This window comes from Peromyscus leucopus, chromosome 4 (assembly GCF_004664715.2).
Source record: "Peromyscus leucopus breed LL Stock chromosome 4, UCI_PerLeu_2.1, whole genome shotgun sequence".
Classification (NCBI taxonomy): Eukaryota; Metazoa; Chordata; class Mammalia; order Rodentia; family Cricetidae; genus Peromyscus; species Peromyscus leucopus.
The window spans coordinates 27,279,287-27,306,478 of record NC_051066.1 but is presented as its reverse complement, the minus strand read 5'-3'; the positions used below and the strand labels follow the sequence as shown (position 1 = coordinate 27,306,478).

At 44.1% G+C, this 27,192-nt stretch overlaps 1 protein-coding gene and 1 long non-coding RNA gene across 2 annotated transcripts in view; both read right to left on the bottom strand.

The window, feature by feature from the left end:
* Window positions 1–3,490, bottom strand: part of Kif5c (kinesin family member 5C) — a 158,915-nt gene extending 155,425 nt beyond the window's left edge. Inside the window, exon 1 of the mRNA XM_028879329.1 lies at window positions 2,975–3,490. Coding sequence (XP_028735162.1) covers window positions 2,975–3,100 — 126 coding nt within the window. The 5' untranslated portion in view covers window positions 3,101–3,490. The remainder of the gene's footprint in view (window positions 1–2,974) is intronic.
* Window positions 3,491–10,060: 6,570 nt separating this feature from the next.
* On the bottom strand, window positions 10,061–14,771 carry LOC114704731. The gene is made up of 3 exons (XR_003736310.2): window positions 14,481–14,771; window positions 12,826–13,231; window positions 10,061–10,586 (listed from the first exon to the last, which is right to left on the bottom strand). It is a non-coding gene; the product is annotated as an uncharacterized LOC114704731 (long non-coding RNA).
* Between the last annotated feature and the right edge of the window lie 12,421 nt (window positions 14,772–27,192).

The following is a 27,192-nucleotide window of genomic DNA, read 5'->3' as shown; positions in this document are numbered from 1 at the left end:
AACTTCCAGGTTTCTGACCTTGGACTAACAGCTAACTCTACCAAATGTCCTCCTTTGTGTCTGCTGAGAGTGAAAGTGACATTTCTGGGTGGTTCTAAGGTCTAGGTTCTTTGGACATCCTCACCATGTACCCACTGAGGCCGTTTCTATGTATAATTGAGTCATGTACGCTTAGAAACTTTCTACGAGCTGCCGGACTGTATTTACATCTACATTAATAATAAGGAATGGGAAGGGTCCTAAGGCCAAGCCAACACAAATCCCAACACTTACCCATCTGAGAGTGGTCTGTTCCATGGACCAAAAGATGCACAAAACAATGCCCACAGCAGCAACATCCAGGCTAGCCCCAAAAAAAAGCAAGCCAACTATCTCCCAACAGCTATGGGGTTTGGTGGCTCACACCTAATCCCAGGGCTGTGGGGGCTAAAGCAGGGGGATCATGAGGTCAAAGCCAGCCTGGGCTACAAAGCTGGACTCTCTTTAAGAAAAGAAAATCTAAGGAACAAGTAAACTTAGGCATATTAATTTGGTGGAATACCACTGCGAACAAGACCAATTTGACAATTGTAATGTCGGTTGCCTGAAACACAGCAGAAAACCTACGGTAAGGTTTTACATTAAGAAAAAGAAGCAAAATTCATATGTGATATTGAAATCAGAATATTGGTTACCCTGGGGTGTTGGAGAAGGAAAGAGAGACACCTCTAACCTCCTGAAAATGCCTGTTTCTTAGTCTGAAAGGTGGTTATAGCAAGCCTGCACTTTGAAAAGTCGTCAAGCTCATCGATAACACTTTCCTATAGGATGCTTTATTTCAGTAATTATCTTTTTTAAAAAAAAATCATTATATTAAGGAAATGTAGTAGGATGAGCAAAAACAACCTTGAAATTGAAGTGCCATGTGTATATATTCACATTCACAACTTTCTGTTCAAATGTCTCTGTGTGTGCTTGTTTTAACTTAGTATTACATGTACATTTAAGCAGGGAATAAGCATAGACTCGTAGTAATAGCACTAAAATTAAGAATCTCTGCTTTGCACATCTAAGAGGATTTATTGCTCCACTTCATTGGTCCTTGTCGAAGAGGAGAAAGGCGGGGGAGGAGAAGGAGCAGAGGATTAAGAGTTGAAGCAGCAGGAGATAGGGGAAGAACTTCTGGCCCTTTAAAGTATCAGAAGAAGAAGAAAACAACAAGGTCACCAGAACATTCTCAGGCGCTGAACAATTGTTACTTTGCAAACTGTTACACTGTTACAAGCCAAGAGGGCGGGACTAGAAGCAGCTAGCAACTGCCACTCTACTTGAACCACGCCTCCTCACTCAGGATCAGGCTATGATGGGATCTCCTGCTAGGAGCTGTAACCCCAGCTCCAGGCTGCCATGGATAGATCACTAGCCCATACATGCCATTAAGTATGGCATTTCCTCATCAATAATTGCAGCACACATCTTTTCTGCAAGTTAACACTAAGCAAAAGGAAAAATCCCTTTCCTACCCTCATTGGTCAGGTATCAGAATGAGTGACCGACCATCCACACAGTTTTCAGAGGTCTGTGTTTTCCCTTAACTCTGAAAACCAGGAGGGAAGGGGTCAGGCTCTGTAGAAAAAGAAAGGCGCCTTCTTAAGCAAGATACAGGATGAAGGCCCCCGGGCCAGGGCCTGGCCTCTCATCCCCAACAGAGGAAAATACCCACCTACCAGTACAACCAGCACCTGCTCGTCCAAGGCCCCTTTGCTGTGTGACTGCAGCACCCAACCTTGCCAGAGACGCTGGGAACAGCCTAGGCCGGGAAGCGCAGGCCTCACGCTTGAAAAAGGCTGGGTGTTCTCCAGCTATACTCTCAGAAAACTGTCACCTGTCAATCACTTGACCTAAATACAACAGTCCCTGGGGGGATGGGGAGGGGGGGGATAGTCCGAGCATGCTCAGTGATGGAGATGACATCACTTAATCAATGCTGGAGTCGGGAAGGCTGCATCAGCAGCCTGGAGCGGGCTGCCAGGAACGTGTCAGTGGGGACCTAGAGGCTCGCATTAACTCAGTCCCTTCCCACGCGGCTCGAATACAAAGAGGGCACCGTGGGCCACACACTCTAGGGACAGCAGACTAAGAAAGGGGGTGGGGACAAGTCTAGTTTATTTCATTTGGCATATTCCCTTAAGAACTACAGGCCATTAGGATTCCCTCCCCCCTTCCAGCAACCAGACTGCAGAGAGGGAGTTAAGTTGGGGAGAGGCACTGTGATGGGCGGAGGGGGCAAGGTGGGGATGGGTGATCAAAGGGGAGACCCTGGACACGCTTGAGTAACTTCTGCTCTTGTCACAGGGGGGCTATTTAGGGACTCCCTCTCTCAGCAGATTGGACAGTCTCCCCTCCACCCAGAGCAAGCATTATCAGTCTATCTGCGGACATTCGGGAGAGAGGATCTGGGGGCTGGGGGGCGTCCAGCAGAGAAGCACAAATCTAGGACAATTCGGGGCGATAGGGAGCAGGAGACATGAGAGACCTCCCAGGGATACCAAGAGCACCCCTCACCTTCCACACGGGGAGCAAGGTGAAACCGCCTATGCAAGGCCCAGGCGGGGATTTTGTTTTTCTTGCACCTTTTCTCCCTACCTTTGTGGTTAAGGTCTTAAGACAAATCGACGCCTGGGTGCATCTGTGGGTTGTAGAGCTTATACTTTTGACCAAGGCCCGGGCATCCCGACTTGCTGGCAACCCGAAACACTGCCCACGCGGCGGCGAGCGTGGGAACAATAGGCCCACCCGAGCCCCCACCCGCGAACAATGGCGGACCTCGCACGCCCCCGCCGCCCCGCGCCACCACTGCCAGGAGGGAGTCACCGGCCAAGGGCTCTCATCGGGTCCACCCGAGAGCCCAGACCCGCGGAGATGTCCGAGGGGGCGTCCGGAAGATTTCTGAAGTGCAAAGCCCAAGGAGGGGCGAGACACCAAGGCCACTTACCCCGATCACCACCGTCTCGTCGCCTTTGAATTTGGGAATGAATTTGTCCCCGCGGAGGATCTCCGCTTCGTTGAGGGGCCGGAACCGGCACATCACTTTGATGCTGCATTCGGCTGGATCCGCCATCTCCGGACGCTGCAGGAGGGGACGCGGGGATGGGTGGGGGGCCGGGCCGGGCAACACCACCGAGGAGGCCGCGAACCAACCGCTGCCCGCAGCTAGGCCGCCTCCCGCAGCCTCCCGCAGCCTCTCAGCAGGTCATCGCGAGCCTGCACTGGACAGCCCGGCAGCTCCGCCACCGGGAAGGAGAGCAGCTTATCAGCTGGACCCCTCGCCCCCTGCTTGCTGACCTCCAGCCCGGTCCTTCGCCCTGGCCCACCTGCCCGCGACCACGCGGCGGGCGGACTAGGCGATGCGCAGGGAGGGATCCCCGTCCGGCTCAGACCTCCCGGGCTCCGGCGCGCTCAGCCATCCTGCATCAGCACCAGGGCGCTCCGGCACCTCCAGGCCCGCCCCTCTGCCCCGCCTCGGCACGGTGACGTCACCGCAGAGCCTTCCCCACCCTGGGTGTGAGCGCGGCGCATCCCGGGACTTGTAGTCAGACAGACTACCCACAGGTGGGAAGGCAAAGATGCTTGGATTACCTTGTGAGGACAAATCCCCTCCCCACCCCACCCCTGTCCCTCGGGGAGCTACAGGACTGATGTGGCTACACAAGTCAAGAACAGAATGAAAGCCATAGTTACTATCCCCGGTTAAATCCTTTATAAAACCCAGGTCACATCTTTTTCTGATCCCACAGAAAAAATACTTATCCACACAGTGTACAACTGAACAGCTGTGGAGTGTTTCTCGGTGTAGTAGTTTTTGCAAGAGTTCTAAGGAAAACAGGAAAGAAACGAGATTGGCATGGAAGCTAGTTAGATCTGGAAATGCCTGCACATAGGTAGTTCATAACAGGCCATAACGGGTCATATTCGATGAAAAGTCGGGGACTGTCTCACTGCAAAACTAAGTCAGAAAACAAATCCATACACTCATATATTTAGCAGGCTACTTTAGAGCTTGAAGACTGAAACCAGTCTTTGAGTCCCAAGTCAGGAACCTCTCAACCAAGGGTGGTGGTGCATGCTTGGAATCCCAACACTCAGAAGGCAGCTCGGGACCAAATATATTTATTTATTTATTTATTTATTTATTTATTTATTTATTTATTTATTTATTTGACCTCTCAGTTACACTGATCAATTTCTAATCACGTTTAGAATCCTGTGGAATGAACAGAATGTATAGAAAATCAAACCCAAAGTTCCTGACAAGCCCAGGCCCCCGTAATCACATTTATCCCTATATACTTAGGCTCCCTTCCCTCCTGTAACTTCCTGTCTTGATGCTTACAATCTAACAGGTACCAAACTTCTTGGGACTTCTTCCATTCAGCTGTCCTGCTTTTTTTTTTTTTTCCTAATATTTGTTTAAGCCATTTGGTCTGCCATACTGACCCATTCTCATCTATTAGTGTCCTTGGGACCTTATGAAAGTTGATAGGAACATGATCAGGGCCCTGGAAGCAAATGGAGAACTTACTAAAATACAAGTTTGGTCTTATTTATTCAAGAAGGTCCTAAATGGCCAAGCCAGAGAAAGGCTGGCTGCTAGGACTCTGCCTTAGGGACTACTGTCTCTGTACTGATCTTCTTACCCAAGACCCATCCCCACCTATCAGGAAACCAAGTTCCAACCGCTTGTGGGCGTCAGTCTCCAATTTAGATAAGAATAGATGGTTTTTCTAAGTTTGGATTTGAAAGCTCCTAGGGAAGGTCTATGAACCATCTGGGATTAGGCTAGCATCTACCTCTAGCACAATAAACTAGAGTCAGAAACTTTGTAACTTTCTGAAAGACCTTCATAGTCGGAAGGTTCCTGAAAGAAAACGGATGCATTCCCATGTCCCACAAGAACGCATTGGCCAATAACTGGGTGTCTATCGGACTTTGCCAACACTAACTTGTCAAGCCTAAGACTGCTTCTGCAGGAGAATTTCCCTGATGACCTGGACTGGCTGTCCTTACTGCCTCAGGCTCCTGTGTCTGCATCACTACATTTAGACAATGAATACCTCCTAGCCTTTGTCCCATCTGCAACATGGGATGCAGAGTAAGAAGCATGCTGAATGAAGAACTCACCTGAGCTTGAACCTTCCTCTCTTTCCTGTGGCAAAGTATTTAATTTCCTTCAGACTCAGGCTCCTATTCTCTGTCACTAAAATAGCAATATTGCCTCAGAACTTTTTAACAAATGAACTTTTTAACAATATTACTTGTAAAGCTTTAGCATGGTGCCTGATATATATATATATATATATATATATATATATATATATATATATATATATATAGGCTTATGGCTTATATATAATAAACTGCTTTTTAGATACTGTTATTCTTACTGAGTGTTGAATAAATGATTATGAATAACCCACTATTTAATTTTAGAAATATATATGCTACTTTCATCTAGTTATACCCAGGTAGAATAGTTGTACACTGTGTGAAAATATACTGCTGTGATTGGTGTAATAAAAAGCTGAATGGTCACTAGCTAGGCAGGAGGTATGGGCAGGATTTCTGGGCAGAGAAGACTCAGGGAAGAAGAGAGGAGAAGCCAGGAGACATGGTGAGGAAACAGGGGGTGCAAGATGGAAAAGAGGCACCATAAATTAACATAAATGGGTTAATTTAAGTTATAAGAGCTAGTTAGAAACAAGCCTAAGCTAAGGCTGAGCTTTCATAATTAATAAGAAGTCTCCGTGTCATTATTTGGGAGCTGGCTGGCAGGACAGAGAAAGATTTGTTACACCCAGGAATACAAGTTTCCTGCCTAGCTGAGAGGACAGACGCACTGAAGTGAATGTTTCTAAATCATTGTAAGCAATACCAATTTGATTTTCTCTCCTCAAAAGCAGCAGGGGGGGTTGGGGGGGGACTTTGATGTTCCTGTCCCAACTATATCACATGAAGCAAGGCTCTGTCTCTGGCTCACAGACAGTGGTCCTTTGGAAAATCACTGTCAAAATTTGGTTGAGAGATAGTTGACCTGTCAGAGGTGATTCGGTTACTAGAAGGAATTAATACCTTTTTCACAGGCGTGAGCTTACTCTCATGAGACTAGATTAGTTAGCGTGGGAGTGTTTATTACCAACCACGCTCAGCTCCCTCTGCTCTTTCCTGATCTCTCTTGTTCACCATGTGATCTTTCCCATGGATGTTTCTTCTGGCTGTCCACCATGTGTGAAGCAGCAAGTGGCCCTCACCAGAATCCAGGCAGGTGCCGGTGTCAGACTCCTGCCATTCCAGATCCATGAGCTAAATCAAACCAATTTTTATGAGTCAGCGAGCCTCAGATGGTTTGTTACAGCAACAGAAACAAAACCAAAACTTAGTATACCAGCGCTGATGTAGCAGGCTTCCTTTGGGGCCATCAACCAGCTCCCAAATCCCAAATCTGTGAGACTTATTATTAGCTACGAATGCTCAGTCTTACCTTATGCTTGTCCCACTAGCTCTTATAACTTATTTTAACCTATTTCTCTTCACCTATGTTTCGCCTTTTTACCTTTCTTTCTTTCTATAGGCCCCACTTCCCTGCTTATTCCATGGCTGGCTGGCCCCAGGCGTCTCCCTCTCTTTCTCCCTCAATCTCTCCTTCTCTTCTCATTCTTGAGCCTTGATTCCTTCTCCTACCAGCCCCGCCTAGCCCTCTACTGCCTGACTATTGGCTGTTCAGCTTTTCATTAGACCAATCCGGTGCCTTTGGCAGGTAAAACAGCAACACATCTTTCCATAATTAAACAAATGCAGCATAAACAAATGTAACACATCTTTACATAGTTAAAGTCATATTCCACAACATGATGACATTCCTATTAACTTCCTTGGGCCCAATAGAGGATGCTCAGAACTCCACATACACTCATTTCTTTGAGCGTTTCAGAACTATGAATAACCCGAGATGCACAGAGACCTGCCTGAGTGTCAATGGGTTCCCTCTTCGTGCATCAGTTCATCCATTCAACCATCTACTATTTGCCAAGCAATAACATGTGCTCCCAATTGCTAAGTGTATGAAGTAAACCCTTATCAAGAAGGTTATCATAGGTTATCCATTGAAAAGGTCATAAATACAGAAGATAGAGCGTTCAGTGTATCTGAGAATACGGGCCAAGTAGAATTCAAGGAAAAAAAACATGAAGGCCACCAAAGAGTAACAAGAGAAAATTTGATAAGTTTAAATATATAAAAATGTAAACTTTGGGGCCTGGCAAGGTGGCTCAGTGGGTAAAGAGAAGCTGTCAAACCTATCAACCCAAGTGCACCCCCTCAATCCACATGGTGGGAGGAGAGAACTAACCCTGAGTGAGAGTCGTTCTTGGACCTCCACAGGAGCGCCACGGCACACATGTAAACACACACACACACAGTCATGCACACATGCATGCACACACACACACAGGCAAACACAGACACACACATAGGCGTGCACACACACAGGCGTGCACAGACAAAATAAAGAAATAAATGTACCTTAAAGCTTTTATTCATTAAAGGATGGTAACAACAACAACCAAAATCAATGTAACAAAACAAAAGAATTTATAAATGATATCTATGATACAGGTTATCATATATTCAAAATATATAAATAGAACTCCTGAACTCACACCCAAAACCAAACAACTTAAGTTTTTTTTAAAAAAAAAAAAAAAGTTGCCAAAGGAATTGAATAGACTTTCTCTGAAGAAAATGTACAAATGAGTGATAAGCACAAGAAAAGACAGAGGGACAGCAAGTTAAAATCTCTATTTTATGCATTACTTAAAGCCTGTTAGGATGATAAGGAAGAAAGGAAGAGAGAGAAGGGGGATCGCCAGGGAAGGGGACAGAGAAAGAAAACATTTACAGTGTGAAAAAAACTGAAGCTCCTGTGCACAGGTTTGTTTGTTTGTTTGTTTTGTTTTGTTTTGTTTTGTTTTGTTTTTTTGTAAAAAATGGTGAAACTGTTGTAAAAACAGTATCAGTCCCCTCAAAAATTGAAGCATAGAATTATACAACCCAGCAATTCAACTTCTAGGTATGTGTCCCCAATCAATTGATAATCGGGAATTTATACATCAGTGTGCACAGAACATTATTTGCTGAAAGGTGAAATCAATCCAGTGTTCATCACTGATGAATGTATAAACATATCGTGAAACATTGTTCTATCTTGAAAAGCTAGGAAATCCTGACACGTGCTGCAGTATGAATGAAACTTGAAGAGTCTATGTGAAGTAAAACAAGTCACTCATCACAGGAAAGAGGTAGCTGCCATGCGTATCTGGGGGATACTGGTTCCTGGATCCCTCCTCTGAAGATATCTAAAGGAAGCTGAAATTGCTCAGAAAATGGTGTAGCGTTGCACACCACCTATATGCATCTTTTTATGTACTTTAAGTCTTCTCTTGTTACTTCTTATATCTGTACAATGTAAACACTATAAATAGTTGATAGGCTGTATTATTCAGCAGACAACAGGAAGAAAAACTTTGCATAGCTTAGTACACACAGTTCTTGAATGTTCTCCACTGCAGCTAGTCAGACATACAGATGAAGACATCATGGATGCAGAACCATGACAGGGAGGACCACCAATGCTGTATGACTCCACTTCTGTGAAATACCTAGAAAAGTCAAGTTCAGAGATGGGGGTAGTGTTGGTTTTCAGGAGCTGGAGAAGGAGAGACAGGAAGTTATTCTTTATCAAAGTAACTTTGATGTGGTGATATGTACAGTTTGATTTCTGTTCACAGTTTCTTTTTTTTCTTCTTCTTCTTCTTTTTTGCTTTTGGCTTTTTTTTTCTTTGTTCCTGATACAACTTTAGATAAATAAATGTCTTACTGAAAATGTCTTTTATTATAATGCTGGCACTCCATAGGCCCCAGATGTCTCCCAGGCCTTCTCCTGCCCACCTTTCACCTGCCTCTCCCCATCCCAGGGTAATCATAGAAACCATCATTTTTCTTCCCCAGGGTGGACCTGACGTCTAATTTTGAGTATCGGCTTGACAGGATCTAGAATTACTTAGGTGACAATCTACCAGGCATATCTGTGAAGGGGATTCTAAATTAGGTTAATTGAGAAAAGAAGAGCCACCCTGAATTTGGGCAGTACCATTCCACGGGCTAGGGTTCTGGACCAAATAAAAGGGAGAAAATGAAATGAATACCCCTATCCTCACCCCTTTGGAATGGTAATATTTACTCTAGGCCATTGTCTTGGTTGTTTGTTTTTGTTTCTTTGTTTTTACCACCTTGACAGAAGCTAAATTTATCTGAGAAGAGAGAACCAGTTGAGAAAATGCCTCAGTAAGATTAGCCTGTAGGCAAGACCATGGGTCATTTTCTTAATTAGTGATTGATGTGGAAGGGTCATCCAATTGTGGGTGGTGCCATCCCTGGGCAAATGGTCCTGGGGTATGTAAGAAAGCAGGCTGAGCAAGTTGGGAAGGAACAAGCCTACCAAGTAGCATTCGTCCATCGCTTCTGCTTCAGTTCCTGCCTCCAGGCTGCTGCCCTGAATCCCTGCCCTGACTTTGATATGAAAGTGTAAGATGAAATAAACTCTTTCTACCCAAGGTGATTTCTGTCACAGTGTTTCATCGTGGCAAGAGAAACCCTAAGACACACAGGACTCACAGTTAAGGGACTGCTTGAGTAGATGCTTAGGTTCTGTGCTTTCGCTGGGAGGACTTTTCAACTTTTCAAGTTGCTTGTAAGATAGCCATAAGGCCATGAGAACAGGAGTGGAAGATTATGGTTTACATGTGACATGTCTGCATGTCTAGTTAATTAAATGTCTTCCTTTATAAGCTGCCTTGGTCATGGTGTCATGGTGTCTCTTCACAGCAATAGAACACTAAGACAACCCAAAACCAAAACCAACCAAACAAACAAAGAATAAGAAAACAAACCAACAAAAACAACCCCCCTGTAAAATTATAACAAAAAATAAAATCAATAAAGCACACACAAAAAAGCCTGGAGTCTGTTTTGTGTTGGCCAACTCCTGAGCATGGGGCCTTCCTTCCCTGAAGTGTAGTTACTATACCCAGTGACACTCCATTGGACAAAGCCAATCTTCCCTTTTCCCAGCAGACATCAATTGCAAGCAGCTTCCGGACTAGGGGTGGGACTTGGTGCCCACTTCCTCTTCTCAGTGCTGAGATTTGGTCGGGCTTGAATTTGTGCAGGTCTCATGGGTGCTGTCACAGTCTGTGAATTCACATGTGCATCTGTCCCACTGTGTACGGAGGTACCTTTTCCTTAGAGTCAGTCACTCACCACCTCTGTCCCTTACACGGTTTCTGCCTCCTCTTCCACGTCGATTTCTGAGCCTTGAGAGGAGGAGTTTGATATAAACACCCCACTGATGAGTGCTCCAAAGTCTCTCACTGAGCATTCTCCAGTTGTGGGTCTCTGTGTTAATTCCCATCTATTGCAAGAAGCAGCTTCTCTGATGAGTGTTGAGTGATGTAAAAATATGGGTCCCAGCAGAGATTGGTGGCTGTGGAGTCCTAGGAGAGAGCAGTTATTTTGGATTAGATTCTGCAGGATTAGCTTCAAGGGGGCCATGTATCTGTTGGTGCCTTTTTGCTATTGAAAACATTATGTGACAAGAGATGGGGAGGTGTGTGTGTGTGTGTGTGTGTGTGTGTGTGTGTGTGTGTGTGTGTGTGTCTATGTGTGTGTCTGTGTATCTGGTCCCTCTTTCTCGTCTTTTAAAGCCATTGGGGGCAATCCTGATGACCATACCCTAATTGTCACCTCACTTTTAAACATCATGATTTGATTAAGCTCCCACTATACTTATATCCACACGAGAGATTAAATTTCAACACCTATACCTTGGAGGACACTCAAACCACATCTAAGCCATATAACCCCCATGATGAAATTTCCTCTAGGTATCTCCATCCCCATAAGACTCTATATCCCACAGTCTCACAGCAAAGATGCCAGGAATAACGACAGCTCCAGACAAGGACAAAGGACTGTGTGCCACATCAACCCCTGGCTGAGACCCACATGGAAACAGCAGCAGCAGTAGCATATTGAAGGAGAACCAGACCTGGGGCATAGGGACAATGATAGGACAAAGCAGAGTGAATATGTTGCTCAGCAGAGCTGAGATAGTGTTTAGGAACACACACACCTTAGGGAAGAATACAAACCCAAATACCTCTTACTGGAAGGTATGCCAGGCATGGTGGCATACCTTTAATCCTAGCACCAGGAGTCAGAGGCAGATAAATCTCTATGGTTCAAGGCCAGCCCAAGGTTACATAGAGAGCTCGAGACCAGCCAGGGATACATAGTGAGACTCTGTCTAAAGCACAAACAAAGAAAAAAATCAGTTGCTGGAAGATGATCCTGTTGACAGGAGAGGAAGGACCCCATGGGTCTGCCAGCCTCTCTGTCATCACTGTGCTTCAGGACCTGGGCTCCTCACACTCCTGACTCTGCTCACATGGTTAGCTCCCAGTCTGCCCATGCTTAGTTCTCTTCTTTCACCTCTCCAAATCCCAGACAGCCAAGAACCTGTCAAATGTCCTAACATTTAGAACCATGAAAACATGCTGAACTAGATGATGGTATGGTTGAACAACATTATGGACGTCCTTGATGCAACTGACTTGAGGACCTTAAGATGGTTTAAAACGGTAAAGTTTGTGATCGCTTTACTTACGACAATAAAGGAACTTAAAAACACCTCGTTCGCTTTCTGTACTCATTCTCTCCAACTCAGGACCAAACCGTTGGCAGCCTTACAGTGGCCTTCCTATTAAGTCTGTACTAGTTCCCTTCAGTTCATAGCCGTTCTCTTCATGTCAAATGCTTTGTGTGCATGTCCTGCTCCTCTTTCCTGTGTTGTGAGAATTGTGTGCTATTTACATGCTTGATTACTACTTTCTGAATGACTGATCTATTTCCATCACATTCCTGGTAACGGCAAGACCTGATGGATGCGCACAGGAAGCCGAGGGCAGTGGTGCTAAGTTATGGATGGAGCCTCAAGCACAGGGTCCTTTGCTTTTCATTCCAGATTTGCCGCTGACAAATTCTGGTGGAGATATAGTCTATATTTGCAAAAAAAAAAAAAAAAAAAAAAAAAAAAAGTCTTTTTTTTTTATCCCATCTGCTGAAATGATACTAAATATATCTATTCTAGATATAAAATAATTGAAAAAGACATTTTGGGGGGGAAAACACTTTAGAAATGAAATCTTTAAAAAAGCAGTGAAGGAAGTTTGAAGGAATTGTTCTTCCTAAGAAAATATAAGACAAGGAAAGAAGGAATTATAAATATGTGTATATATACGCACATGTGTGCATATATGTATACATATAACACATAGTTTTCTGTTTTCTTTTTTTATTTACTATTACTGTGGGGGAGGTGTGAAGACAGAGGACTAGTCTGAGGAGTCAGTTCCCTCCTTCCACTTCCCATGAGTTCCGGGGATGGAATCAGGTTGCCAGGCTTGTGCAGTAAGCACCTTTACCTTCTGAGATATCTCATTGGTTCCTAGGTTTTTTTAAAGTCAGGTTCTCATGTAGCCCAGGTTAGCCTCAAACTCATTATGTAGCCAAGGGTGAGCTTGAACTCTTGCCTCCACCTCCCAGGTGCTGGAATGATAGGCATGAGCTACCATCCTTGGCTCCAAACTGGCTTAAGCAAGTCCAGAGTTGTTTTCCAGCTCCAAGGCCCAGCATACTGCAACCTAATCAATGTTATTTTGTGAATTCACTCACCGTTTCAGACCTCCTACAAATATGGGTTTTCAGTTATTGGAAATGGATCCTGAGGACTCTAGTCAACAAACATTCATTTCAGAGAATGGTGGTCCTTGAGTGTAGCTCGTGGCGAAATTCACAATATGATTCCCCAGCAGGCTGCTTGCCCACTCTTCAGCTTGCTGGCCCAGCCAGGCATCCCCACAGCAAGGATCTGCATGAGCTTTCAGAGGGTTAATGAGCTAAGGAACTCACAGCTGGCGAGGAAAGGGCCTCAAACAGACTGGAAGGTCCCCGGTCTCTCCTGCCACCTTTACTGGCAACCCTTGCACAGCCTGAAGCTTCATAGTCGAGATGAAACAGAAAATGGAGACACATCTGGGTCCCTCAGACAATGTGCGGTCTTGCTTTCAGTCACTTGCACCTGATAGAAATCAAGGCCAAAGCACGTGAATTTTTTCCACCCTTCTGATAACCCTGCTTTATCAGAATCATTTTCCAGCACTCTGCCTCCTTTTGTTCAGCCCACTCCTAGAGAATAGTTTCTGTCCCCACCTCTACTGCCAGTAAGAAGTGTAAATTGAAGCAATTATCTGGATTGTTCAAGGAAAAAAAAAAAAGCCTCAGAAATTCTTCTGCCTGAGTGATCCAGGTAATTGCTTCAATTTTCACGTCAGCTCCTGTCTTGGCAGTGCCCAGGATGGCCATTTAACTGAAACCCTGGGGTCTGCAGGTTACCATGTAGGTCTAATCATTTGTGATTGCCCAGGCCCAACCCCATTCTTGTAAGTGTGAAAAAGAAAGATCTGACCCTAGTTCAGATTAAAAACCAAAGGAGCAGATGAACTAGTTTTAAAGATGCTGGGGGAAAAGTCCCTTTAAAACTTGCAAAAAAGAATGTGCTACCACAGAACAGAAAAAGCTGGATGTCTTTTCAAATGTATCACCTCAGCTCGAGCTGTACAGTTCAATGAAGAAGGACCAACTATGGCATCCCTCTAGCATGACGTCAGCTGACGTGGGAGAGAGCCCTTTCTCTTCTCTGAGGACCGACGCATCGGCTGAGGCTTTACTGGATTAAACCCTTAGTGTTCTTACAGAAACAGAGGGAAAGATATGGGAGAGTTACACGGAGGAGCCATTGGTTCAAAGGAAGGACAGGACAAGAAATGTCGAGTGTCTAACATGTGAGTAGGAGGGCATCTGTGAATGAGAATTGGCCCTTGAGAGTACTGACTTACAGGAGGAGAGGGGCACTGGCGCACCCAGCCCTCTCAGGCATAACCCAACACAGTCAACATGCTGCAATTTATCCAAGTCCCACTTGGACATCAAATTCAACATTGGCAGTTCCTCTAAAATCCGCTCACAGGAACTCACTAAGAAGATAAACGCTCCTAAAATGAACCAGGAAACACGGTGAGGATATCTGTTATACATCAAACTCCATAAAAATTGACTGGAGACTTCATGTGGCTGAGGTTTTCATTGTGTCCGACAACCACAAGGAGTCCCTTCTCTTATGATACCCTACCTAGCTCCTTTCTTCTGAGAAGAATCCTCCCTGACAGAGTCATTCCGCGGCGGACCAGTTCTGTCCCAGATTTGTGGTCCCAACTCTAATACCGTGCTTTAAAGAGCAAAGCATGCTCTTGCAGCCCGCGCTCTCTCACCTAGACTGTGGGAAGAAGAGAGGTGGAGCATGACTTGCTGTGTGGCCCATGATGCACCATCCGCAGCAACCCCCCTCCGTGTTCTCGTAGTCACAGACACCGGAGACGGCAGTGGGGGTGGGGCTCCCCACAGTCTCCCTTTCTTTTGGAAGCGGTGAGATGAGATTTTCTTCAACAGAGGTCAAGGGAAAGCGTCAAGACACCGGGAGCTTTTTCCCCCAACACTTGTGTTTGTTATCTGTTGCTGGTGACAACTCGCTCCAACTCTCCAAGCAGCACTTGCTGTTTTTAGCTCAGTAGCCATGTACCTTGGTCTTGTGGCTCAGGGCTCTGTCACACAGCCAGGGCTGTAGACATTTTAAGGCGTGACTAGGCAAAGATCCACTTCCAAGGTGCTTCTTGGCTGTTAGTCAGAAGCTGCTCACAGTTTCTCCTTCTGTGGGTCTCCACGGCAGTAGGCCTCATTCCAATGAATGGGAGGATGGGAACAAGACAGTAGCCACATTCCAGGGAGCAGAAAGAAGCGTGTCCCTAGTTGAGTGGACAGGCAATGGAAAGGCTTCCGTAGCGTGAATACTCAGGGGACTGGCCCCCTGGGAACCATTCAAACAAGCTGCCTGTCACAGCAACCATGTACTCCCGGGTCTCTCACACAGAAATGGGCAGAGAGTAGAATGAAGGCAACCTTGAACCAAAATACACCCTTTTCTGAAACAGCCTCAGTCTGCAGTATGAGCCATAGAGAAACAGAGCCATTTGAACGATATCTCAAGACAGCAATCATAAAGGAAAATAGCAATGCAGTGCACCTCTTTAAAAAATGGGATCCTATACATCAAAATCCATACTGGAGAATAAATTTGAAAACTCAGCTAAAGAAGGTTTTTGTAACATACATGACAAAGAGCTGATACCTTTAGTAAGGAATTCTTACAAATCAATATGACAGTTGTAAATGCATAGTAGAAAAACTAGCCTTGTGCACTAAAACACGACACACAAAAGAATTATAAATCATCCAGAAATGCATGGAAAGCTCTTTGGCCTCATTAGTAACCAGGGGGAATGCCTGTTAAAATTGGCAAGGATGACAAGGAATAATAGAACTGCGGACTCCAAAGGACTCCAGGAAGGTAGCCTTCTCTCGTCCTACTGCTAAGGAGGTAGAATTGTGGGTTGTTTTTCTAGGAAGGCAACATAAATCTGAACTTCACAAATGTACAGCTATGGACTTCCTGCCATCAGACTCCGAAGCATCAGGACATAAGCATGTGAACCCAGGAGCACAAGAATTGCAACATTACGTGGAGACATCTGAGAACTAAAGATGGAAAATTTGCCAAGTATTAGAGAGCCTTGAAAAGCAGGTGGGGTTGCTGGTAGCCTTGACAGGCAATGGGAAACCCCTGGGAGTGTGTAAATAGAGTACGGAAGGTTAAAAACACAACAAAATCCCTAAACACAGAGTCTTCTAGAAAATATTGAGATCCAGAAGTAGAATTCGGAAGATGTATTCCTCTTCCCAATAGAACTCTGGTCTTCTCTCTTTGATCTCATGGTCTCTCAGAGGCAAACAGTATTTAGTACTCAATAGAGACTAGACTAGGCTTTGGGCTCCTTCTGACATTGACAGGTGAAGCCTAAGGCCTTGTGAGTCCAATATCATCGTCCCAGTCCCAGAACTGGAGTTACGAAGAACTGCAAGAAGGGAGATTGCTAAGCCATGGTGGTTAGTCGGGATTCTCTGGGTTCCAAGCAATAGAAATATATATGAGTTATCTAAAGCAAAAAGCAGAAGAGGAGGAAATCACATTCTTGAAGAATTATACTGCCAAACTGCAGTTGAACTCAGGAACAAACTAGACCTGGGGACCTGAATACTGCAAAGTTTCTCTTCGTCTGGTCTTTGCTTCTTGCTGTGTGTATCCGTCTTCTTTTCTTCTTGTGTGTGGGGCTCCTTGCCTTCTCCAAGCAGTACCACAGAATGCTCAGCTGCACGCCTGATACTTGGGGGATGACCGACGCTCTTGCCCTCTGTTTCAATGCCTGAGCTCAGGGCAGGCTCTCCTCTGTGAGACAAACCAGTTCTGAACCAGGGCAACATCATGTTCAACAATCCTGGTTGTCACAAGTGGCCCCATAATCTCTGGGTTGGACAGAGAAGGGTGGGGAGCATGTGCCAGGAAAGCAAGTCCTGGGAAACAACCACGGGGCTGATAACGGTGAGACTTAGGGAGTCACCTTGTCCCCGGTTCCTCCCTCAGACAGATGCTGGGGCTGTCGGTACTGGGTGTCCTCCACAATGCCACTCATTTCCCATCCGGCTCTACCACAGGGAAAATGAATTGTATGTCCCTCCAGTCAGTAAACCCTGCATCAAAGAAGTCCTGAAATGGCCACAGCTCAGCCTGCGCTGGCAGGCTCTACTTCCCCCAGCCGACTCACTTATCTCTGGATGGCCAGCATTGGTGTGCAGCTTTAGAGTTTCCTTATGAGACCTGGTCATTTCGAGAGGAAAGAGCCATTGGATTACCAAGGAATTCGCTGACTAAGACACTCTGAACTACCCCAGAAAGCAGACGAGTTTGTAGAGTACTTTAAAAGCCAACCTTGTCATCACTGGCGAGGATTCCAGACGCTGCCAGTATAAGCACATAGTTGTGGGCAGTGCAAGAGCTTGAAGCCATTTGTCAAATATTCCCAGCCCTGTGTGAAGGGCTCCTTGCTCCTACAGTACTCCCATTAGCAACGTTCAGCCTCACAACCCTGATTAATGAAAAAGAAATTTGTCCTATTTATTTGTCCACTTTTTTTTTTGCATTCATTTGGCACCTGAGCAAAATGTTAGTGTCACAGTGAACTCTACCATTTCACAGTATTAGCACTCGGCTTATATGTTGGTATGTGTAAGTATGGGCATATACACAGCATGTTCATGTATAGTATAGAGATCGTGCTTTAGTGTTTTGAAAAAAACCACTCATTTATTCCTTGCACACATATTGTTATCTGTTTATTTATTTAGAATTCATGTAGGAAGAACTTATTTGGAATGTATTTGGAGAGACAACTGGTGAGGGATTCCAGAAGAGAAAGTAAGATTCAAAGAAAATACAACAAGAAAGGTGTGGTCATTTGAAAGAAAATGGCCCCCAAAGGGAGTGGCCTTATTGGAGGAAGTGTGTCACTGTGGCGGCGGGCTTTGAGGTCACTTTTTCTCAAGCTTACCTCAATGTGACAGTGAGTCAACTTCCTGTTGCCTGCAAGATATAGCACTCTCAGCTCCAGCACCATGTCTGCCTGCACACTGCCATGCTCCCCATCATGATGATAACGGACTAAACCTCTGAAACTGTAAGGGAGCCCCAATTAAATGTTTTCTTTATAGGAGTCTCTGTGGTCATGGTGTCTCTTCACAGCAATAGAAAACCCAAACTAAGACAAAAGACCAACATATGTTTTATTAACTTTCTGAAAGAGAAGAGAAACAAACAAAGGTGATATTTAAAGGGACAATAGCAGCACATTTTTCAGAATGAATGAAAGACAGCAATTTCCAAACTGCAATAGTAAAAGGATGACAGGATTCCACGATTGTCTGAATAGCTTGTGTTGGGGCATTTTAAAAAACTTTTTATTGATTCTTTGTGAATGTCACATCATGAACCCCAGTCCCATTCACCTCTCTGTCCCTCCATATCTGCCCTCAGCCCTTGCAACCTCCTCCCCTCAAAAAACAAAAATAAATAAATAAAATAAAATAAAAAATAAAAATAAGAATTAATAGTTACAGTATGTCACAGTGTGTCACACAGTGTACCCTTTTGCCCAAACACCTTTACTTGCAAATCTTTATTGCAAGGAGTCATTGGTCTTTCATTGAGGTCTCTGGCTCCTGTTATACTATCAATACTGGATCTTCACTGGGACTCTTCTAGGATATCCTGTTGCTGCCCTGTTTCATGGAGAGTTGGTTCTGCAGGATCAGCCCTCTCACACACTCCAGCAGTTCTTAGATGGGGTAGATGTTGGGGTGGGCCCACTCAAAGCCCTGGATGTGGGCCTGGGTGGTAGCTGAATTGGTCAGCCTTCACACTCTCTTGCAAATGTGCCACCAGAGACAGCTCATCTGAATGCCAAAGCTGGCAAGGGGTAGGGCCAGCTCTACTGCGCTGACCAGGTGGCGTGCAGGGCCTGCTTCCCCAAGTGCTGTAGCTGGTGAGGGGTGTGACCAACCCTCCAGCTCTCAGGGCCAGCTCTCCTGCCTGCCATAGGTGGTGAGGGGCAGGGGTGGGATGGGGGTGGGTGGCCATCTCTTCTGTGCCCACGCCACTGCACAGAAGACAAGGGCACCCGTGCCCCCCACCACCACCAGGGCCAGCTCTCCCACGCTGCCCAGCTGAGGATGGGGCCAACTCTCCCTAGTGGAGTGCTGCTGTCTGTGAAGGGAGGGGCAGGCTCTGCACAACTGCTGGATATCAATATGGCCCCAGCAGTAGTCTGGACCAGGAATGTCTGCATGGCCTTTGGTGGTAACATGGGCCACAGACCTCGACCCAGACTGCTGCTGCAGGGCCATGGTCCTCATCAGCAGCCTAGGCCAGGACATCACCATGGCCTCGGGTGGCAGCATAGGCTACTCACATTAGGCTGTTCCTCCCCACCCTCCCATCTCCAGTTCTTCTTCTCTTCACAGTGCACAAACTCTTCTCTTTCTCTCCCATCTCTCCACCATGTACTTTCTCATCATAGGCAGCCATGTGATGGCACAGAGCAGGGTCTCTCGGGTATCTTACGCCCCACCTGTGCTGTGTGGGTGCAAGCAGAGGCCTCTTGGTGTATCTCTCATGCCCAGCCCGTGCCTCTTCTACACATATCTTTAAAGTTTCCAGCTGGGTGTAATGGTGCATGCTTTTAATCCCAGCACTTGGAGACAGAGGCAGGCAAATCTCTGAATTCAAGGACATCTTGGTCTACAAAATAGTGCCAGGACAGTCAGGACTATGAAGAGAAACCCTGTCTCAAAAAAAAAAAAAAAAAAAAGAAAGAAAGAAAGAAAGAGAGAGAGAGAGAGAGAGAGAAAGAAAGGAAAAAAATAAAAGAAGGGAAAGAAAAAGAAAGAGAAAAAACCAAAAATAAAAATCAATTAAAAAAATTAAGTTTGCACCAAGTGCCAGCCACTCTCTTAGGAAGTGGTCCAAGTCTTCCCATGGTTTACTGAAGGAGCAGCCAGTTAACACATAAGTATACGACATGATACCAAAGCAGTAAAAAGGGCCGTGAGCTACAGTAAAGATGCAGAGAAGGTGAGGAGCCAGAAGGGATGGAGTTCTAGTCTAGCTCTGGGACTTAAAAGGGATTTGTGGCTGTGCTTCAGTTCTTCAGCTTCAGTGTACACACCCACAGACCAAAGTGGGGGGCAGTGAATGGAGAGGGGTGAGCAATTGCCATGTAACAAACCACCCCAAAAGTTGGTGGCTTAAAAAGCCATTTGAGTGTGTGCGTGTGTGTGTGTGCGTGCGTGCATGCACCATGCATGTGTTCATGTAAGTATGTACACATGTGTATAGTATACACACATGCTTGTATACATGGAGGCCAGAGGTCAATGTCAGGTGTTTGCCTCAATCACTCTCCACTTCATTTTTTGAACTAGGGTCTCTCAGTGTACCTAGATTTCATTGGTTCAGCTACACTGGCTGTCCAGTGAACTCTAGGGATCTGCTGTCTCCACCACCTCACCCTCCACTGCCAGAGTTACAGAATCACATTGCCTCATGAGGCCTCCCCCCCCCCCCCCCAATACTGGGGATCTGAACTCTGTGCTTGAGCAGTAGGAGCCTTTACTGTCGGAGCCGTCTCCTCCTTGGCCCCTTAAACAACTATTCATTTCTCACAGTCCACAGGATATCCGGGCAGGGTTGCTGACCTCTGCCATGTCTGTCAGACATGGGCTCGAAGCACTGGATGTCTGTCCGCTGATCCTGGCATGGCCTTGGCTCCACAACACTGGGCCAGAAACATCCTCATGAAGAAACAGAGACCCAAGGCTGACCAAGGCAACTGGGCAAGAGAATCAGTGAATATGTGCTTACACTCATGCTTTCTTTTGCTTCACAGTTGGTAACATTGACCAAGTCAGGCCTCGGGGCTGAAACCAGACACACTCAGAGGGGACTAAGTATTATGTAGCAAAGAATGTTGCTACAGAGTATAGGCTCAGTGGTGCCTCTCCCTTGACTTCATAAGCCCTGCCCTCATGTGAATTCATCTGGAGACAGGATCTGTAGGAGGGAATGACATCTCAGTGGGTTCATGAGTTTGGAGTCCTCTCTGCCAATCTTCAGTCCAGACAGTCAGTCCTAGAATTTACAATCCCCCCTGACACAGCCTCCTGAATAGCTGTGATTACAAGTCTGTGCCACCAGGCTCAGTAAATTTGGAGTCGTAATCCAGGAAGTGTATTATTATGAAAAATGAAGAAAGACTCCCTCTCTAAACATGTGAACACAATGAGACCAGGCTGTTACAGGAGAGGAAGATAGCCCTCACCAAACTAAACAACCTTGACCTTAAACTTCCAGCTTCCAGAACTGTGAGAAAAATCACATTCTCCAATAGTTTGTTTCTCTGTTGCTAGGATTTATTTGGCTTACAGGTTACAGTCCATCACTAAGGGAAGCTAAGGCTGGGAACTTGAGGCAGGAATGGGAGCTCACATCAGAATGCTGATTGCTGGCTTGCTTTCTTATTCAGCCCAGGCCCATAAGAATGCTGAAGAATGGTAATGCCCACAGTGGGCTGCAGTCACCTACATCAGTTAGCAACCCAGAAAATGCCCCACACACATACTTACAGGCCACCTGATGCAGGCAATCCTCCATTGAGTTTCCTTAGGCAGGTGGTTCTAATTTGTGGCAAGTTGACAGGACATTTTGTTCTGACAGAATGAGCTCACTTAAATAGGTATGGGCATAAAGAGGTCATTCACCAAGGTCATTCATCATCTTCCTTCAAAAAGAAGGAAGGAGAGAAGATGGGAGGGAAGGATGAAAGGAAGGAGGTGAAGGGAGGAAAAAGGGAAGGAAAAAAGAAGGAAGGAACAGAAAGGGGAGGTGCCTTCGTTTAAATGAGAATAATTGAAAATGTAAGCCAAGCCCTCCTTCTCTTACCTGGCAATCATGTACTTTGTGACTTATGTGCAGTCTCCGTCTGAGACCAGACACAACCAGAAGGAAAGAGCGCTGGAACCAGGGACAGAGAAGGAGCCTGGGTCTGGCTCATTCTATTCCAAAAATAAATGGAGATGATTTGGAGATGTTCCATGCATGGAACAAAGATGGTGTGAAAAGCTCTGGTTCTGTCTGGAGGACTCTCGTCATAGCCTATTCACTTCCTGTCTCAAAATGACAGGCAAACTTTAAGAATAGATTTATTTAAGAATATCTTTCTGGCCCAACAACCCCAGACTACCCCCCCCCTCCCCTGGGCTCCATATACTGATCTACAACTTTGGAAGAAGACTAGATCTGGGGACCCAAGGCCCCTAAAACCTCAGATGGGACACTCTACTAAAGACTTGCTAGTCACCGGAATCCTTGGCCACTTAGGCCAGAAGACCAGAGAAGAAACAGAAACTAAGGAACAAAACACCTATCCAACAAAGACAAATGCAGAAATCAACAGGGAGATTTCTAATCATGCCTAATCCAAGTGCTTAAATGCCAGTGTAAGAACACAATCAATAACAGAAAAGGCAAAATGGCATCACCAGAACCCAGTTCTCTTATGACAGCAAGGCCTGAACATTCCAATTCAAGCACAGGAAAACAACCTTAAAAATAACTTCATGAAGATGAAGGAGGTCCTTAAAGAGGAAATGAAAAGAATTCCTTAAAAAACTGAGGAAAAAACAAACAAAAAAATTGGAGGGAATCAATAAATCCCTGAAATGCCAAGAAAGCCAAGAAAAAAAAAAACAAGCAAACAAGTGAAGGAAACAGTTCAAGACCCGAAAATGGAAATAGAAGCAATAAGGAAATTACAAACTGAGTGAATTATGGAAATGGAAAATCTGGGTAAGCAAACAGGAACTACAGATGCAAGCATCACCAAAAGAATACAAGAGATGGAAGAGAGAATTTCAGGTATTGAATACAATAGAGGAAATAGATTCATTGGTCAAAGAAAATACTAAATCTAAAAAGTTCCTAATACAAAACATTCAAAAAATCTGGGATACTATGAAAAGAACAAACCTAAGAATAATAGCAATAGAAGGAGAAGAATTCCAGCTCAAAGGCCCAGAAAATATATTGAACAGAATTGTAGAAGAAAATTTTTTCCAACCTAAAGAAAGACATACCTATAAAGGTACAAGAAGCTTACAGAACACCAAATAGACTGCACCAGAAAAAAGGTCTCCTTGCCACATAATAATCAAAACACTAAACATACAGAATAAAAAAATAATATTAAAAGCTGCAAAGGAAAAAGCCAAGTAACATATAAAGGCAGACCTATCAGAATGACCTACACCTGACTTCTCAATAGAGGCTCTAAAAACCAGAAGGGTTTGGACATATGTCTTACAGACTCTATTAGACCATAAATGCCAGCCCAGACTACTATACCTGGCAAAATTATCAATCACCATAGATGGAGAAAACAAGATATTTTATGACAAAGTCAAATTTAAACAATATCTATCCAACCCTACAAAAGGTACTAGAAGGAAAACTCCAACCCAAGGAAGTTAGCTGCACCCACAAAAACACAGGTAATAGATAATCTAACACTAGCAAACCCAAATAAGGGAAACACAGACACACTACCACCACCACCACCAACAACAAAATAACAGGAATTAACAATTACTAGTCATTAATATCTCTCAATATTGATTGTAACAGGATTCTTAAAAGTTCTTATTAATAAAATAAAACCTGAGCCAGTTATTGGGGTGAATACTGGAGGATCAGAGAGACAGAACAAGCGACAGCTAACCTCACCTGGCCAACTTCTCAGCTGATCTTGTTTCCTCAGACTGGAAGCCTCTGTGTCCTCATATCCGAATGGCTCTCAGCTGAACTGTGCTGCTCAAAACCTAAAAGCTTAACCAGCCAAATGCTTCTAGTCCCTGTTCTTCACGCCTTATATACCTTTCTGCTATCTGCCATCACTCCCTGGGATTAAAGACTCACTTTCTGGGATTAAAGGCGTGAGTCACCATGCTTTTTGATTGTATCCTTGAACAGATGGATTTCTGCCTCTGGAGTGCTAGGATTAAAGGCGTGAGTGCTAACATTTTCTAGCCTCTGTATCTAGTGGCTTTTCTGTTCTCTGACCCTAGATAAGTTTATTAGTGTGCACAATATTTTGGGGAACACAATACCACTACATGATGGACACAATTCTCCAATAAAAAGACAGAGGCTAACAGAAGGATACAAAAACAGGATCCATCCTTCTGCTGCATTCAAGAAACACACCTCAACATCAAACATAGACATGATCTTAGAGTAAAGGGTTGGAAAAATATTTTCCAATCAAATAGACCTAAGAAGCAAGTTGCTGTAGCTACATAATATATTTTAAACAGAAAATTAATCAAAAGAGATGGAGAAGGATGCTGTGGGATGATCTGTATGTCCTGTGGGAGCCCCTCTTGGGTTCTTTGTGGCATTACCCAGCAGGTCCGTATAGAGGATGATTAGGACCATGGGCCTGAGTGCAGGTGTTTGAGATGGTCTGCACTTGGCTGTGCTGGGGGATGGTCTGTATGTCAAGTTGTTCTGATTGATCAATAAATAAAACCTGATCGGCTGTGGCTAGGCAGGAAGGATAGGCGGGACTAACAGAGAGGAGAAATAAAAGGACAGAAAGGCAGAAGGACTGGCGGCAGCCGCCGCCATGACCAGAGACACTCCAGCCGCCGCCATGACCAGCAGCATGTGAAGATGCCGGTATGCCACCAGCCACGTGGCAAGGTATAGATTTATGGAAATGGATTAATTTAAGCTATAAGCACAGTTAGCAAGAAGCCTGCCTCGGCCATACAGTTTGTAAGCTATAAAGTCTCTGTGTTTACTTGGTTGGGTTTGAGCGGCTGTGGGACTGGCGGGTGACAGAGATTTGTCCTGAATGTGGGCAAGGCAGGAAAACTCAGGCTACAGAAGGACATTTCATACTCATCAAAGGAAAAATTCACCAAGATGATGTCTTAATTCTGAACATCTATGCCCCAAACACAAATGCACCCACATTTGTAAAAGAAGCATTAGTAAAGCTTAAATTGCATATTGAAACACATACACTAATAGTGGGAGACTTCAGCACCCCTTTCTCACCAATGGACAGGTTGTCTAGTCAGAAACTAAGCAGAGAAATAGTAGAACTAACAGACCTCATGACTCAAAATGACCTAACATACATCTACAGAACATTTCACCCAAACACAAAAAAAATATACCTTTTTCTCAGTGCCTCATGGAACCTTGTCCAAAATTGGCCATATACTCAGTCACAAAGCAAGTCTCAACAGATACCAAAAAAATAATTGAAATAATACCCTCTGTCTTATGAGAGCACCATGGATTAAGGCTAAGTTCAACAAGAACAGAAACAACAGAAATCCTACAAACTCATGGAAACTGAACAACTCCAATTGAATCACCACTGGGTCAAGGGAGAGATAAAAAATGAAATTAAAGGCTTTCTAGAATGCAATGAAAATGAACGCACAACATACCCAAACTTATGAGCACTATGAAAACAGTGCTAAGAAGAAAGTTCATAGCACTAAGTGTCCGCATAAAGAAATTGGAGAAGTATCACACTAGAAACTTAATAGCACACCTGAAAACTGTGGAACAAAAAGAAACAAGCACACCCAAGAAGAGTAGACAGCAGGAAATAATCAAACTGAGGGCTGAAATCAATAAAAGAGAAACAAAGAGAACAATATGAAGAATCAATGAATCAAAGAGTTGGCTCTTTGATAAAAATCAACAAGATAGACAAACCTTTATCCAAACTAACTAAAAGCCAGAGAGAGAGCATCCAAATTAACAAAATCAGAAATGAAAAGGGGGACATAACAGCAGACACTGAGGAAATCCACAGCATCATCAGGTCATACTTCAAAAACCTGTACTCCACAAATTGAAAAATCTAAAAGAAGTGGACAAATACCTTGATAGATACCACATACCAAAATTAAATCAAGATCAGAACAAATTTAAATAGACCTATAACCCCTAAGGAAAAAGCAGCAACCATCAAAAGTCTCCCACCAAAAAAAGTCTGGAGCCAGATGACTTTAGTGCAGAATTTTACTAGATTTTCAAAGAAGAGTTAATACCAATACTCCTCAAATTATTCCACAAAACAGAAACAGAAAGAACATTGCCAAATTATTTTTGTGAGGCCGTAGTCACCCTGATACCCAAATCTCATGAAGACTCAACAAAGGAAGAATTATATACTAACCCCCACCCATGAAAATTGATGCTAAAATAATCGTAAACAGAATCCAAGAACATATCAATAAGATCATCCACCATGATCAAGTAGGCTTCATCCCAGAGATGCTAGGAGGTTCAACATACAAAAATCCTTCAATGTAATCCACCATATAAGCAAACTGGAAAAAAAACAAAAAACAAAAAACCATGATCATCTCATTAGATGTTAAAAAAAGCCTTTGACAAAATTCAATAGCCCTTCATGTGAAAAGTCTTGGAGAGATCAGGTATACAGGGAATACATCTAAACATAATAAATACAATATATAGGAAGCCAACAGCCAATATCAATTTAAGTGGAAAGAAACTAAAAGCAATTCCACTAAAATCAGGAATAAGACAAGATTGTCAACCCTCTCCATATCTATACAATATAGTACTTGAAGTTCTAGCTAGAGCAATAAGACAACTAAAGGAGATCAAGGGGATACAAACTGGAAAGGAAGAAGTTCAAATATCGCTATTTGCAGATGTATTATAGTAAACATAAGCAACCCCAAACATTCTACCATGGAACTCCTACAGCTGATAAACACCTTTAGTGAAGTGGCTGGATACAAGATTAACTCAAAATCAGTAGTCATATTATATACAAATAATAAATGGACTGAGAAAGAAATCAGGGAAACATCCTTCACAACAGTCACCAATAATATAAAGTATCTTGGGGTAACTCTAAGCAAATGAAAGACCTGTATGACAAGAATTTCAAGCCTTTTAAGAAACAAATTGGAGGAGATATCAAAAGGTAGAAAGCTCTCCCATGTTCATGGATTGGTAGTAAAAATGGCAATCTTACCAAAAGCAATGTACAACTTTAACACAATCCCCCATTGAAATTCCAACACAATTCTTTACAGACCTTAAAAGAACAATACTCAACTTCATATGGAAAAACAAAAAATCCAGGATAGCTAAAACAATCCCGTACAATAAAAGAACTTCTGGAGGTATCATCATCCTTGATTTCAAGCTACACTACAGAGCTATAACAATAAAACAACATGGTATTGGCATAAAAACTGACAGGTAGAGCAATGGAATCGAATCAAAGACCCAGATGTAAATTCACACACCTATGGATGCCTAACTTTTGACAAAGAAGCCAAAATTATACAATGGAAAAAAGAAAGTAACCTCAACAAATGGCACTGGCATAACTGGATGCTGGCATGTAGAAGAATGCA